The following is a 14,523-nucleotide window of genomic DNA, read 5'->3' on the forward strand; positions in this document are numbered from 1 at the left end:
GCTCGTCATAAGTGATTGGTAGCTCCCCGAAAGGGTAAAATAGGCCTAGCTCGCCCACAGTGGCTGGAAGCACTACGCTCGCTTTAAGGAAGCTGGTAGCGTGAACGCGCGTTGAAACTGTCTGTCTTTTATTGTCTTTTTTGGTGGAATAAGTTGATTTCTACAGCACAATAAGGAGGCTGAACTATTCCACTGATTTGTTTACTGTCGGTCGCTGAAGTACTGGTGAATCGAGAGGAAGGTCGTGTTTTATCACATAAAGTTGACACCGCTTTTGAGAATAGCTCAAAAGTAGAAGGGCGTGTCAGCCACCTCTCTCTGTTCTCGTGCCAGTGAAAGCGCCGCAGGTGTGTGTGTATTACTAAGCGCTAAATATATAAAGAAATAAATAAAATAAGTAGAAATAAACGTATAAAACAAATAAGAAAATGGGAAATAAAACAACAAAACTCACTGCTGATGAGCAGTGGCTAGAAAAGAAATGTCCAGGCGCCGGACAAATTAGTGCATATAGATGGAGAAATCCAAAGAAAACTAAATGTCCCACGTGAGAGGGAAAATGTAGCCCCTCCGCATTGACTAAATTATAAGAAACCCTCCAAGCAGAAATAAATACTGAAAAGGAAGCTAAAAAGAAATCAAAGCATACACAAGAGTTGTAATATTTTAAAGCATGGAAAGAGGAATGAAGTGGAATAAACAAAAGGTTAAATTAAGGTTAACTTAAATTAAAGCAATGAAACAAAATTGGGAAGACAACCAAGCTGAATGAATAGAATGCATGAAACCAGATAATTCACACAAAATATATCAAATAAAAAAGAGAGATGCATAAGGCATATTAAGGCTGTGTCATTGTTCAGCCAAGGGAAATGTCTCCAGCTTGGGAAGGTGTGAAGCTGCAGGTTCACACAGACCCGTGATGGATACATAATAAAATATAAACTAATATACTATTGTATATTAGTAGTAAAGTAGTGTATTGTAATATACTATTGCTGTTATAAAAAAGGAAAAACAATACAATGATAACATTAATAATGACATACTATTAATAGGAAGAGGCACCTCAGTCAGTTATGATGCGAGGTGGAAGATTGTTAAAAGTAGTCTGATTCAAGCTTAAGGTTTGCTCAAACTCAGTACAATGATATATGAGATGAAGAAAATAAGGAAATAACTACACTAATCAGGTGCATAGAGACACTTGACCTGCTTGTAAACCTGTCATCTTAGATGAGACTTTGTTAAGATGAAGAGCAAACCTATACTAACAACTAATAAGCCAAACCCTGTATACAACAGCTAAAGCTACAGGTTTGAGAAGCTGAATAAAATGAATTAAATATGTGGACACTACCAAGCTGATGAGCAAGTTACACATTTTTATTTGTTTTTTAGAGCAGAAGCTGCATATTAAAGGTCACACATGCAGCTGTCTGTGAGCTCAGTTTTTTCCTCACACTTCTGCTCTGTTTCTGGCAGCAGCTTTTTCTTTTTCTTTTTGTGTCCTGACTCATGTGTGTAAAGCCTTCATGTCATCGGCAATTTGTTTTTTTGTTTTTGTTTTTTGTTTTGTTGGTTTGAAAAATGAATAAATCTGTGATCATACTTGTGGATCACAGTGGCACATAATGATTAGGCATATGATTTACTAATGCAGATGTAATAACTTTATTCTAAAATTCAAGGAGAACAAACAAGAACAACATCTTCAGTTATGTCTTGTTGTTGTTCTCTGTGCAGTGTGCTGAGTTTTGTTTTTTGTTCTCTTGTTTTTTGAAATGTTGCTTGAGTGATGAGCACTGTAACTTCTGAAGTAGCTCTCACCATGTGTCCTTGATGATGATAAGTCCAGAGCCAGCTGAGAGCTGGGTTATCTGTTTTGTTTTATGTGACAAGGCTGAGAAATTAAAACTTAGTTTCTTGTTTTAAAAAAAAAAAAAAAGGTTTTGTGTTTCTCAGCCAAGAACAACTACAATTTCATTTTCTGTTTTGAGACAGGATAATAATAATGATAATAATAATAATAATAATAAAACAAAGAGTGATGTTTTGTTTAAGTGTTGAAGCAGGCTAATACTGCAACATACCGTCTAGTGCATGATCTGCGAGCAATATATGAAATCATCTTATTTATCTTTAAATAAACTCCAATTATGGAGACCTGAAGTCACATGCTTAGGGCACACCCTCAGGTGAAGGCAGAAAGCTACTAAACAAAGAAAAGAAGCCATACAAAATGCGCCACAGCCACAAAACTAAGTATTCACAATCTTTCTGACTCTTTGTGAGCCTGAGTTATGACCTTGGCTCCCTGTTTTTCTGCTTCCACCAAGGGTGGGGGTGACGCTCCCGTGGCATGTGCTCTGTTCTCTTTACTATCACAAAGAAAAAAAAAAGAGAGAGGCCCCTACTCTCTGAATACAATATTCTCTTCATAACTCGGCAGTATGAAATGTCATGAAACAATGTAACTCACTCACAGTAAATCAGCAGTGAATCAGCAGTATAGGATAATACAAACCTATCTAATAAATCTAATGATTTTCAAATTCTTTTAACTAAGAAGTATGATGTGGCCTACAGCAGTATCATGATTCACTCATTTTGATTACAGGTATAATGTAATATATGACAGCACAATAATCTCACAACTGCTACCAGCACATTTGCCTTTCTTAACACACGCGAGTGAAAGGCAACTGTTAAGAAAATGCCCTTTTGGGTGAGACAGGCCCAGAGGCCCTGCATGCAAGCGTACTAACACACATACATGCAATGAAGAGCAGCTTACACTAGAGCACACACTATATGTGCGCCTCTATATCTCACATTGGTGTTAAAACAGGAAAAACTTAATAGTTTTGTTCTCAACTGCTGAATTTACCCACTACTGACATTTAACTCTCCAGCTTGCAGGACAATAGGTGAAACGTTTGTGAAAACAGAGAAGGAAAAATAAAGACACAGAGAGTCTGGTATGACCAAGCAGTGACCAGACAATAAATTTAGTTGGTAATACAATAAATTGTGAGATGCTTTCTGCTTGATTGATGCAACACAAGTAATTTACATGGGAGGAAACTCCTCATGTGATGCGACATTTAGCAATTTGCAAGTGTGCAGCACATCAGAAGAATGACTATGAAATTACAAAGGGAAACAATTTTACTGACAAAGGATGAACAAAAAGCAGCTCCCACAGCTGAGCAAAAGAAATGGCTGAAATGCGGAGCGCAACTAAGAGATGACTTGTGAAGGAAAACCAATACTTCCAAAAATCTCTACACAAAACAGCAGCCTTAGTGACACATGGAGTTACTCTCCATGCGTCAACAGGAGGGATAGGAGATATAATCTCCAAAACACTTTTACACTCTAAATTTCGAAACTTCAGCAAAAGAATTTGTCAGAACATGCATGATTTGTCAAAAACACAATGTACAAGGGAATCTTAGACCAAAGAGAGGTCATTTTCCCACACCACCTCATCCTTTCCACACAATCCACATGGATTTTATTGAACTAAATGAATGCCAAGGCTCAAAATACGCTCTAGTGATCATAGACGTATTCTCAAAATGGCCAGAAATCCATCCAGTAAAGAAAGCAGATGCCATTTCAGTAGCAAAATGCTTATGTAACCATTTTATTCCAACATATGGCATCCCCACTCTGATAAGATCAGATAATGGGACACACTTTGTCAATGAGGTAATCAGCAAAGTCTCTGAAGCACTAGGGTTTAACATCAAATATCACTGTGCTTATCATCCTCAAAGTGCCGGCCTAGTAGAAAGGACAAACGACACAATAAAACAGAGGCTTAGAAAATGCATGGAAGAAACAGGAAGGCCGTGGCCAGAGTGTATAGGCCTAGTAAAAATGTGGATGAGATTAACACAAGGTTCACAAAAACTTACACCTTTTGAAATCATTCATGGCAGACCATTTCCACTGCCAATCACAAGTGAACCTTTAGATAAATCAATCAGAGAGACCACACTAGCAGAATGGATGTCGAAGCTACTAGAAAACAAAGATATTGTTTTGAACAATAAACTGCCTTCTGAATCTTCTCCAGTATCTTGCAGGTTGAAGCCAGGTGATTGGGTCCTGATCCGAGTTCTCCATAGAAAGAATTGGAGCTTGCCCCGTTGGGAAGGCCCATACCAAGTGCTTATCACCACACCAACTGCCTGTAAGATAGCAGAGAGACCATCTTGGATTCACCAAAGCCACTGCAAGAAAGTGAGTGACAGCCCAGACTCATAGGCGCCGGCACCCCTACCTTCAGGTGATCTGACTGGTGAAGGGAGGGCTGATCGGGTATATCCCGCCCTCTGCTTCTTGCCAGTAGTCTACTCACCTGAGGACCTAGGTGTGTTTGGTCGCCATGAAGACTCCTGTTGTCCTCGTGGCTGTCCTCCTACTCTCAGCAGGACTCCTCATGTTTCTAGAGGATGGTACAGAAAACGAACAGCACCATCTACGGACGAGATGGACGCATGACAATTCACACCTCCGTGACATGACACAAGACCACATTCACCCATGGATGAATAACGCATGGTACCGCTACGTACATGACAGGACTAAGGGAGAGCCTAATAACACTGCATGTTACGTCTGCTCCCACATGCCATGCACTTCAACACATCCCACTTTTTATGGAAACTACATGAATAAAACACAAGCCAAGTGCGCTGCCAGCTTCACGGGCATTGGCTATCAACATAAGAAAATCATCATTGATGAGACAAGCTCTGTCATCTATGCGCTTAACCTTCTTTAGTATGTTTCAGGGACCACCCCAATACGAGGTAATCACCGTCGAAAACGCTGGATTTGACAACGGAACGTGTGACCAGCTCTTCTGGATCAACTTCAACGTGACGAATCGGAACACGTCCATTCACTTCCCAGTGTTCTTGGACCAAACCCCAGGGAAGAACCACTCCATGTGCTACCGACAAGACCCCTAGGCGACACCACCAACTGTAACCAAACCACAGCCAACGGAGAGGGCGCACCTGTAAACACGTCTGCGCCCAGCAACGGCACCTACTGGGTGCAGGGAATGGCCTGGCTGTGTGGACAACGTGCCTACTTCATACTGCCACCCGGATGGACGGGCACCTGTGCCCCAATCTTCATTTCAGACCACACCTTCAGGATGTCAGCTGTAAATATCTACTACTACAAGATGACGACGAGACGTCTCCACAGTACAACCACATGACCCCATCTATGGCAGTGATGTGCCAGAGGAATTTAAGCTTTGGACCACCGGACAAAAGGTCCTCCACTCACTGTTTCCATGGGTGGGCACCGGAAAGAACATGTTAAGAATTGAAACTTTGGATTACCGCTTTGGACTGTTCCTGAATGCCTCATGCAAAATCAACAATCAACAAAATGAAGAGATTGATGCCCTGCGCATAACTGTGATGCAACACCGAGTCGCACTGGACATGATTCTGGCTGAGAAAGGAGGACGTACATTCCAGATAATGTTCACTCTTCCAAAATGACCGACGCCTTACGCACGCTGAAACAACTCAGGGACGCTCAGCAACAGGACTATGTCACGAACACTGAAGATTGGCTTACCTGGCTGTTGAGTGGTTCCTGGAAATCTCTTTTAATAAAAGGACTGGTTTTTGTAGGAGTTCTTCTACTCCTACTCTGTTGTTTTACTTCTTGTATTTTGCCATGTGTACAATCAATGATTAATAAAGTTGTTGCAGTTCATGTGCAGGCATACCTGACACTGCCCATGGACGAAGATGATGATAATCCACCTGACACTGAAATGCTGTGATACACCAATGTATGACGTGCTGATTAAAAATGCGCTGCAAGAAATCATGCACAGATAATAAACCAAAGGTGTTTTAACTAGTGTGAAAGTTAAACAACAGGAGGGAAATGTGAAAAGATTTTGTTTATTATTCAAATATGCTTTGCTTGTGATTGTGTAAACTCTGAATGACGATTCACCCTGATAAACATGAAGCCTTGCCTATGCTTATCAAACGCCTGTGAAGACAAGTTCCTGTGTAAAGAAGAACGGAAAATGCCACTTAAGCAGACGTTTAGTATAGTACGGACAGAATGTTTAGTAAGATATGCATTTGTCAGTTAAGCAATCTATATTCTGAGAACAGGCGGAGACTGCCTCCGTCTGCTGTGTAACCTACATGCCTATATAACCTGCAATAAAGAAGAGTACTGTGTGACTCTCATTAGAGACGTTCACCCCATGTACATGTGATTGATTATATTGTCTCACTGTGTCTCTGTTTTACTTTGGCAGCCTTCTATTTGGGAGATTTTCCCTTAACATACCACCACAGAAAAGCTGCAGTAACCAATTTAAAAGCAGCCTAAGCTGGCTGGAAAACCTTTAGAGAGACTGACTGGACTTGGGTGACGTGCTGGAGAACCACATCCTGCTAAAAAAACCCAAAACTAACAAAAAGAGTGTGATCTGTGTCGAGCTGAACGTTGTGTGGGGGGATATTGATCCATGTGGATGCCATCTAAGCTGGTGAGGGGCGTTAGCACAGACTGCTGCTCAGCATTACCGTGATCAGAAATGGTGTGTGTAAATGACACAGTGACAACAAGTGACGATGCATGAGCAGTTTTCGGTGCAGTGGTCAGCTGGAGTACGCTGGTTGAAAAGTACCGGGACGGCATCCAGCGCAGTGAGGTTAGCAGACATCCCGGTGCTGCAGGAAAGTGCAGAGATTTTTGAAAAGGAAGCCAAAGGTTGTCACAGCCACTCACCTTCTGGGCTCTATTGAAGCTGCTGTCTCTCTTCCCCTCCGTTTCTCCCACTCCTGAACAACATTTGTGGGAGTGCATGTGTGGCTCCTGCAGCCACTGCTCCATGCTGTGTGCGAGTCACCATTTAGGGCGACTTTAATTCAAGGAGCTTTACACACGGTTCCGGTTTTTGGAAGATAAACTCTGGAAAACCTGTGAGCTGCTGGTCTGCTGTGTTTGTGCCCAGCCAGAGACATTCTGTATTTTTGCTTTGACAGAGTGTTTTCTTTCTGGTAAGAGTGGGCGATTTTTATTTTAACCTTTGACACATGACCTCTCCTTGTTTCCTTTTCTTAATTATAGTTTATTTGCTTCCAGTTCAGTTACAAATAAGAGTTTTTGTTTGCTTGGGTCTGGCGCTACACCCCACGACCCCACCTTTGACTTTCATTTGACAGATCATAACATAAGTCGGGGTTCATCCAGGATATATTTGTGTAAACAGGACATGTCATTGCAAGCATAAGCAGTCACTGGGTCTTTCTCTTAGCACAGAGACCAGCTGTAGCAGCAACATAGTAAGAGGTGTAGGGATGACTGGGGTACCTGCTCCCCTTTACTGTGTTGCTGTACATTAATCATTTCCTGCTAAAGGGTTTGGTCTCATTTGTAGGAAATTGAAAGGTATATCAAGAGAGAGCTTCCTGAGCGTGCTCATTAGATCCCAGACTGGTAAAGTAGAGGAGGAGGAAACTTGGCTGACTCCATCTTCGTATTCTAACAAAAACTACCTTGGTTAGCCTGTCAGAGTCCACCCCCCCCCCCGAACAGAACAAGCCATCTTGCAACTGAAATCAGAAATGAAATGAATCAAGCCCAGGAAACCAACTGTCACAGCCGAGGGGCCGACACGAGAGACAAATGCAGACAGTACGGGGAGGCTCAGAGATGGTGTGTGAAATAAACTTTTATTACAGGGCACGTGTTGTAGCACAAAGAAAACCGATGCAGAGGGCGCTTAACCAATTAACCATGACAAGACAAACTATGAACCTAGACTTAGGAAATTATGACATGCAATGAACAAAATTATACCTTGAAGTACTAGCTCCTAGTACAGTACCAAAAGCACAACCTAAACACTTCTACAAAAACACCACGAACCAATATTCACAAGAACAATACTAACAAAACATTAACTGTGTGAACTGAGAGGGGGTCCATGAGGGAGCCTTGGGGCTGTCGTGGACAAGGGGGGGAACCCAACACTGGGTAACATCCAGTGCAGGAACCGGGAGGTGAGGGGCAGAGGGCAATTATGTGGTGGTATTCTCAGAGTCACTGTAATAAGGAAAACAGAGGTTAGAAGGTATTCCAGCTGCTGGTTCAGGGCATAAGATGCAATAGTTAAACAGTCTTACTTTGATGCAGGCAGAGGCGAAGCATAGAGGGGTAGGTGATCAAGCTGAGGCGTAGACGAAATCCAATGAGCAACATCGGAGAATATCCGTGTGCTGGCAGGGAGGCAGGCAGGTGAGCATAAACAGAGAAGCTGCAGGTTGATCAGCGACTGAACAAAATCAGGCTGTGGCAGTAAAGAGCAACAACATCTGGATGTTTACCGTGAGCAGAGGAAAAAACAAGTTCAGTACAGGAAAATACTACGACAAGATTCTTTTACTGCGATGGGCTTCACTGATGAGGGGTGGCAGACGATCTGGCGAGGAATGGATGTGAACGCTGGTCTTTAATCCCTAAATACTCACAGCTGTCGCCAGTCAGAGGAAACCAGGGAACTCCGCCCAGGGGTGGAGATGCCAACAACACAGAAAGCTTCAGGACTCACCCAGACCATGACACCAATATCTACCCTCACTAAATATGAACACTGACTTCCTCATGTGGGAGTGGGTCTCTGAGCCTGGGTTCAAAGTAATGGACTGAAAGGTTTAACCTGATCGCTGTGCGATCAAAGTGCGAACCGCAGCAGGACTCCCAGATTCTGAGCCCGCAACAGTCATCGTGATCACAACTTTACATGTGTGTGAAGGCTGGACGCAGCTGTGGTGCTGAGCCTGCTGCTCCTTAATTTGCTTTTACTAAGAAGAAAATCCAGCAGCGTGAAAGATGCAAGTCTGACCTCACACACACACACACACGCACACACGCACACACACACACACACACACGCACACGCACAGACGCACACACGCACACACACACACACACACACACACACACACGCACACACGCACACACTCACACACACACACACACACACACGCACACGCACACGCGCACACACACACACACACACACGCACACACACACACACACACACGCACACACGCACACACACACACACACACACACGCACACACACACACACACACACACGCACACACACACGCACGTACACACACACACACACGCACACACACACACACACACGCACACACACACACACACGCACACACACACCACACACACACACACACACACACGCACACACACACACACACACACACGCACACACACACACACACACGCACACACACACACACACACACACACGCACACACGCACACACACACACACACACGCACACACACACATGCGCACACACACACACACACACACACGCACACACACACACACGCACACACACACACACGCACACACACACACACACGCACACACACACACACGCACACACACACACGCACGTACACACACACACACACACACTCTGGCCACACTGACTTATTTCCTGTTTGTTTTCACAGCTAGAGGCAACAAAAAGCAACCACAGAAAACTCAGAGGTGTCGCGTGAGTTTGTGGTAAGTAGATTGCACGCATGCATCTACACTCCGCTTGGTTTTAAAAGCCTCTCACTGGGACTAACATTATCTCACACCATCTCTTTTTGACACAAATTCACTCACTGAAAACTGTCCCATCTCTGCAACATCTCATCCTCCCTGCTGAAGGGAAACTTTAGCGTGATCTATAAATGTGGACCACAAACCGGATCTCTGATTGATCCGCACGTTGTTCCCAAAGGCTCAAGGTTTCGGTTTTTAAACAGGGCTACATTACCTCTCGTCAGTCAGCTGCTTAATTCGAGCTGAACATAAATGATTCGATCTGAGATTTAATTTGAATGTTCTGGTATCACAGCTGTCCCTCCTGTCACTATCAGCCACTACAGCACTGCACTGCATGCTGGGAGTTTGTGGAATTCATCGACCAGTGAAAATCTCTGACACGGGGGCCTTTAAATGCTTCAAAACTGGAACGAATCCAATCACTCCTCATACACACACACAGAGTGGCCACACTTCCACTCTGCACTCTGACACACACACACACACACACACACACACACACACACACACACACACACACAGAGTGGCCACACTTCCACTCTGACCTATTTCCTGTTTGTTTTCACAGTTAAAGACAGCACAGACTCAGATGTTCCACAGACATACAAACATCTTTATATACAACTAAGACAAAAGACACAGCACACACAGAGCCGCTGCTGTGTGAACTCAAAGTGAATGAAGACGAAGCAGCTCAGGATTACTGGAGGGAGGATTCAGTGCACACGTGACTTTAAACTTTAAATGTTTTCTAAGAGCAAAACAAAATGAAATAAAACTATAAACTAACATTTAGAAAACCTGCAGGTATTATATTATAAAAAGCAAAAGCAATAAGGACATAATCTCCTTTCATTTGTCCTTTAAAATAAAAACGCTCAATTCAAATGTCCTTTGTGTTGTTTTAAAAGTTTGAATCAGTCTTTCAGACACTGATCGCTGGCACCACGTCGGTGGAAGAGTGTTTGAGGTTAAAAACAAATAGCAAATCTGAGCGTGTTATAAAAGGCTGAATGTTTCTTCGTAGCTCACTGGTTTGGCTTGTTGCTGCTGCTCAGCTGCTCCTCGCTGCTCTCGCTTTCCTTGTTCATTTGTTGGATGTCGACCCGTTTCTTCCTGGACAGCGTCCTCCTCCTCACCTGGGCCCGAAAAGCCTTAGAAAGGAAAAAGTAAACGAGCGGATCCAGACAGATGTTGAGAACTGACACTATTGTCGTCGCTTCCTTCAGGTTGTATAGCATCTGCTTCACAGAGCAGTTCCACTGAAAAGTATAGAGAAGCCGAACCAGGTGATACGGGACGAAGCAAACGCAGAAGATGCTGACCAGCACTAAAATGTTCCTGCGAGACTTCACTAACTTTCTGGAGCCCGAGGAGGCCAGCTGCCTCTGCTGTGCCAGCAACACCCTGCGGGAGGTGCTGTAGTAGAAGAAGACCAGGGATACAAGGACCAACATAAAGATGATGATTGCACTGACGTGGACTATTTTATCAAGCAGGCTGACCTGGAAATCGCACTGGGTGGAGTTAGAGGTCAGATTCTGGGCGATGATAAAGAGGATGATGTAAACGATCGCAGGGATCAGGAGGAATACCCAGGTGACCCCGGAGATGATGTGGGCGGCTCGTACCGTCTGTAGGACGTGAGTTCCTGAAGGATGAACAATTTTTAGATACCTGAAGAAATGCAATAAAGAATTTCAATAAGCGGTCACAGTGATGCTTGTTGTAAGATGCAGAAGACGTGCATTGGTGTTAATGGCCATTAATCTGGTGACAGAACCATCGAGACCGACAGTCTGATGTCACTAAAGGTTTACTACCTGTTGGCAGCGATGTACCCCATGAAGAGGATGCTGGCGTACATATTGAGGAAGAGTGCAGAAGCCCCGATGCTGCAGTAGAGCACATGGATGGTGACGGACGGGATGGCGTAGTTGGTGATGCGGATGGGCAGGCTGAGACAGAGCAGGAAGTCAGCAGCCGTCAGGTTCTTCAGGTAGACCGTCAGGCTGCTGGATACCCGATGATGAGCTCGACAGAAGTAAAACTTCATGGTGAAGCTGTTGAGAAGTAAACCCACCTGAAGAGGAGATAGAGAGCAGGCTCAGGACGAGAGTTTGGTACCCTTACACCACTCATCCACAGAAAAATGAAGATCTCTAACTGAGTTTGATCTGCTGGTCAACGTGCCATCTCTGACTAGGCCGGAGGACACGAAGCACACTGCCCACTCGTGTGGGAGTTAGCCCTGCCCTGAACCCTCTCTGCTTGACTCTGATGTGACCTTAAATTACCAAATTAACATCTTGCTTATTTAATAAGAATTAAATGAACTGACTGAGACTACAAAGTCACCATAAAAGATTAGGTGAACAGCATGTTACATAGCGGTAACATGGACACAAGATGAGACGTGATGCCCTGCTCCAATCACACAAAGACAAGGCCATCAACGACAAACAGCTGAGGATGCTAAGCAGCGCTTTATTGTCTCAAACCATCAAAATCTTCAAATTGACTTAAGAAGATCTGCAGGTAAAAACAAAAAACAAAAACGTCTTGATGCATGCTCAGTCATCCAGGTAAGTAAATCCCAAAAAGTTGATTCTGTTCATCTGGACGTTTCTCCCACTGAAAACGTCCAGATGAACAGAATGAACTTTTTGGGGATTTACAAAAAAGTGTGAGAAGCACCTCCTCAGCTTTAGTCCAAGTGAAAAACAGGTGGAGTGTGCTTTCACCCTGGTGCGGTCTTTAGCCCCGTCTGTAGCTGCTGTATCAGATGAGTTTGTGAATGAAGATCATTGTTTACCAGTTATTCCTCACATGCCAGTAGAGCAGCTAAGACCAGAACAACGAGCTGACCCATGTTTGAGGGAAATTATAGCTCCGCTTGAGACTGAGGACATTGGTTTCACCCACCGTTAGGAAGATGATATTCCCTTGCTAATCAGGGAATTCGGTCATCTTGAGCTACATAATCAAATATTCCAACGGACACGACAAGATGGAGGTTTTGTAACCTGCCAACTAGTTGTTCCAGAACATTTTTGAGTGTCATGGTTCTGGGTCAGTGACCCAGTGTTTTCTGTTTTATTATTGTCTATGATTTCTTCGTTGTATATGACTTTTAGTGTTCTGATTTCCAATTTTGTATTCTAGTTCTGAGGTTTTGTTCTGGTGCTGTTGTGTTTAGTATAGGTTTAGTTCTGTGCCCACTCAGTTTCCTGTTTTTTGAAGGTCAGTGTATTCTGTTTTGCTTCCTCCCAATCTCGTCTTTGTAATTAGTGTCAGCCTTGTCTCCCAGGTGTTTGCTCTTTGCCCTGTTCCCCTTCTGCATTTAGTGTCTGCGTATGTTCCTGTTCGACGTCGCGTCATCCCTCATACTTGCCTGTGTGTTCTCTTTCAAGTTCAGTTTCTAGACTTCCCAGTTTAGTTTCTGTTTGTCTGTTTGAGGTCTTTGAGTTTGAGCCCACCACGAGTTTGCATTTGGGTCCTACTTTCCTGCTGCAGCACACACACCATGACATCCAGATAGAGTCCTCCAGAGTCTCCATGATGATATAGGCCACTTAGGCATCTCGACCCGGTGAGAACAAGTCGTTACTGGCCAAGGATGGCCGCAGATGTTGAGAGAAAGGTTAAAACCTGTGATCCCTTCCTAAAAGAGCTGCCCCTTTGTTCACCATGAAGTCTGTGGGATAATTCGATTGTACATTATGGGATTCCTGAATGTTTCCATAATGACATAAAAAAAACTATAAAATCATGGATGTTCACAACATTTGTACCACACCCTAACATCCCAGAGGAAACCATGTGGAGCGTTTTAATAGGACGTTGTTTGATCACAGTGGCAGTTTTGTGAAACCATTGGTCCATGGGTAACAGGATACACACCTTATGAATTAATGTACGGTCATAAACCCAGATTGCCTGTTGACCTGGCTTTTGTTTTTTCCCTCAGAGACGATGGCTGCAAGTCACATTCACCATATGTGCAAAGTCTGAAGTCACATCTGGAACAGAGTTACAGGATCGACGTGTGTGTAACTGCTGTTAAATTAAAAGCAGTGTGTGCTGCCTGCTTCAGAGGGAAACATAAACTTGCTGATAAGTGGGAGTCAGATGTTTATATGGTGGTAAGACAAGCTGGACATCTCCCCGTTTACACCATCAAGCCTGAGAACAAGGATGCTCCTCGGTGAACTGTCCATCGAGATCTCTTATTCCCGTATGTCATGAAAAAATTCACACGTAAGCCAATAACACGGTAGTCAGCTAAACAGTGAAGAGCCTTCTGAGACAGAGGAGGATACCATCGGGCTTCGTGAGAGGCTTCCCAAAGAAACCATCCGATTCACCACAGTACATGAGAGTCCTGAATCAGCTGATGGTAAAACAGCTATTAAAAGACCAGGGTCTGACTTAATTTCCTTTCCTATCTGTGCACTCACGCTATTTTGGTTATTGTTGGTTGTAACACAGTTGTGCCTGCCCATGCTCTCTGCTCCTGCTGTTCCTGAAGTCTTTTATGTTACACTTGGATCTAAGACTAAGACTGTGACACTTTTTTGCTTAAATTTGAACAAATTTCTAAAATGTAAATTACCTTAATTAGTTGTTGAGAGCAGTACACTGATCTGAGTCGCTGAAACTCACCAGACACACCAAACTAAGGATGGGTATGAAGAAGAGATAGGACACGGTGGTGACTGGATCACAGCTTTTTGTCTCATTGGACAACGAAGAGCTGTTGTTGAATGAGGTCATTCCACTCATCTTTCTCTGGGTTTGGACAGAGATCATCCACATTAATATTCTTTATTATAATTATATATTATATAATTAATT

At 43.6% G+C, this 14,523-nt stretch overlaps 1 protein-coding gene and 1 long non-coding RNA gene across 2 annotated transcripts in view; both read right to left on the reverse strand.

Annotated features, from left to right (window-relative positions):
- Positions 1-7,726: 7,726 nt before the first annotated feature.
- Positions 7,727-8,924, reverse strand: LOC102083047 (uncharacterized). The gene is made up of 3 exons (XR_001224744.3): positions 8,400-8,924; positions 8,199-8,291; positions 7,727-8,118 (listed from the first exon to the last, which is right to left on the reverse strand). It is a non-coding gene; the product is annotated as an uncharacterized LOC102083047 (long non-coding RNA).
- A 1,334-nt stretch (positions 8,925-10,258) lies between these two features.
- Positions 10,259-14,523, reverse strand: part of LOC100699935 (P2Y purinoceptor 14) — a 4,542-nt gene continuing 277 nt past the window's right edge. The window contains exons 2-4 of the mRNA XM_005474933.4: positions 14,332-14,457; positions 11,490-11,749; positions 10,259-11,343 (exon numbers count right to left, since the gene is read on the reverse strand). Coding sequence (XP_005474990.1) covers positions 10,695-11,343; positions 11,490-11,749; positions 14,332-14,451 — 1,029 coding nt within the window. The 5' untranslated portion in view covers positions 14,452-14,457 and the 3' untranslated portion in view covers positions 10,259-10,694. The remainder of the gene's footprint in view (positions 11,344-11,489; positions 11,750-14,331; positions 14,458-14,523) is intronic.

This window comes from Oreochromis niloticus, linkage group LG14 (assembly GCF_001858045.2).
Source record: "Oreochromis niloticus isolate F11D_XX linkage group LG14, O_niloticus_UMD_NMBU, whole genome shotgun sequence".
In the NCBI taxonomy this organism is placed as follows: domain Eukaryota; kingdom Metazoa; phylum Chordata; class Actinopteri; order Cichliformes; family Cichlidae; genus Oreochromis; species Oreochromis niloticus.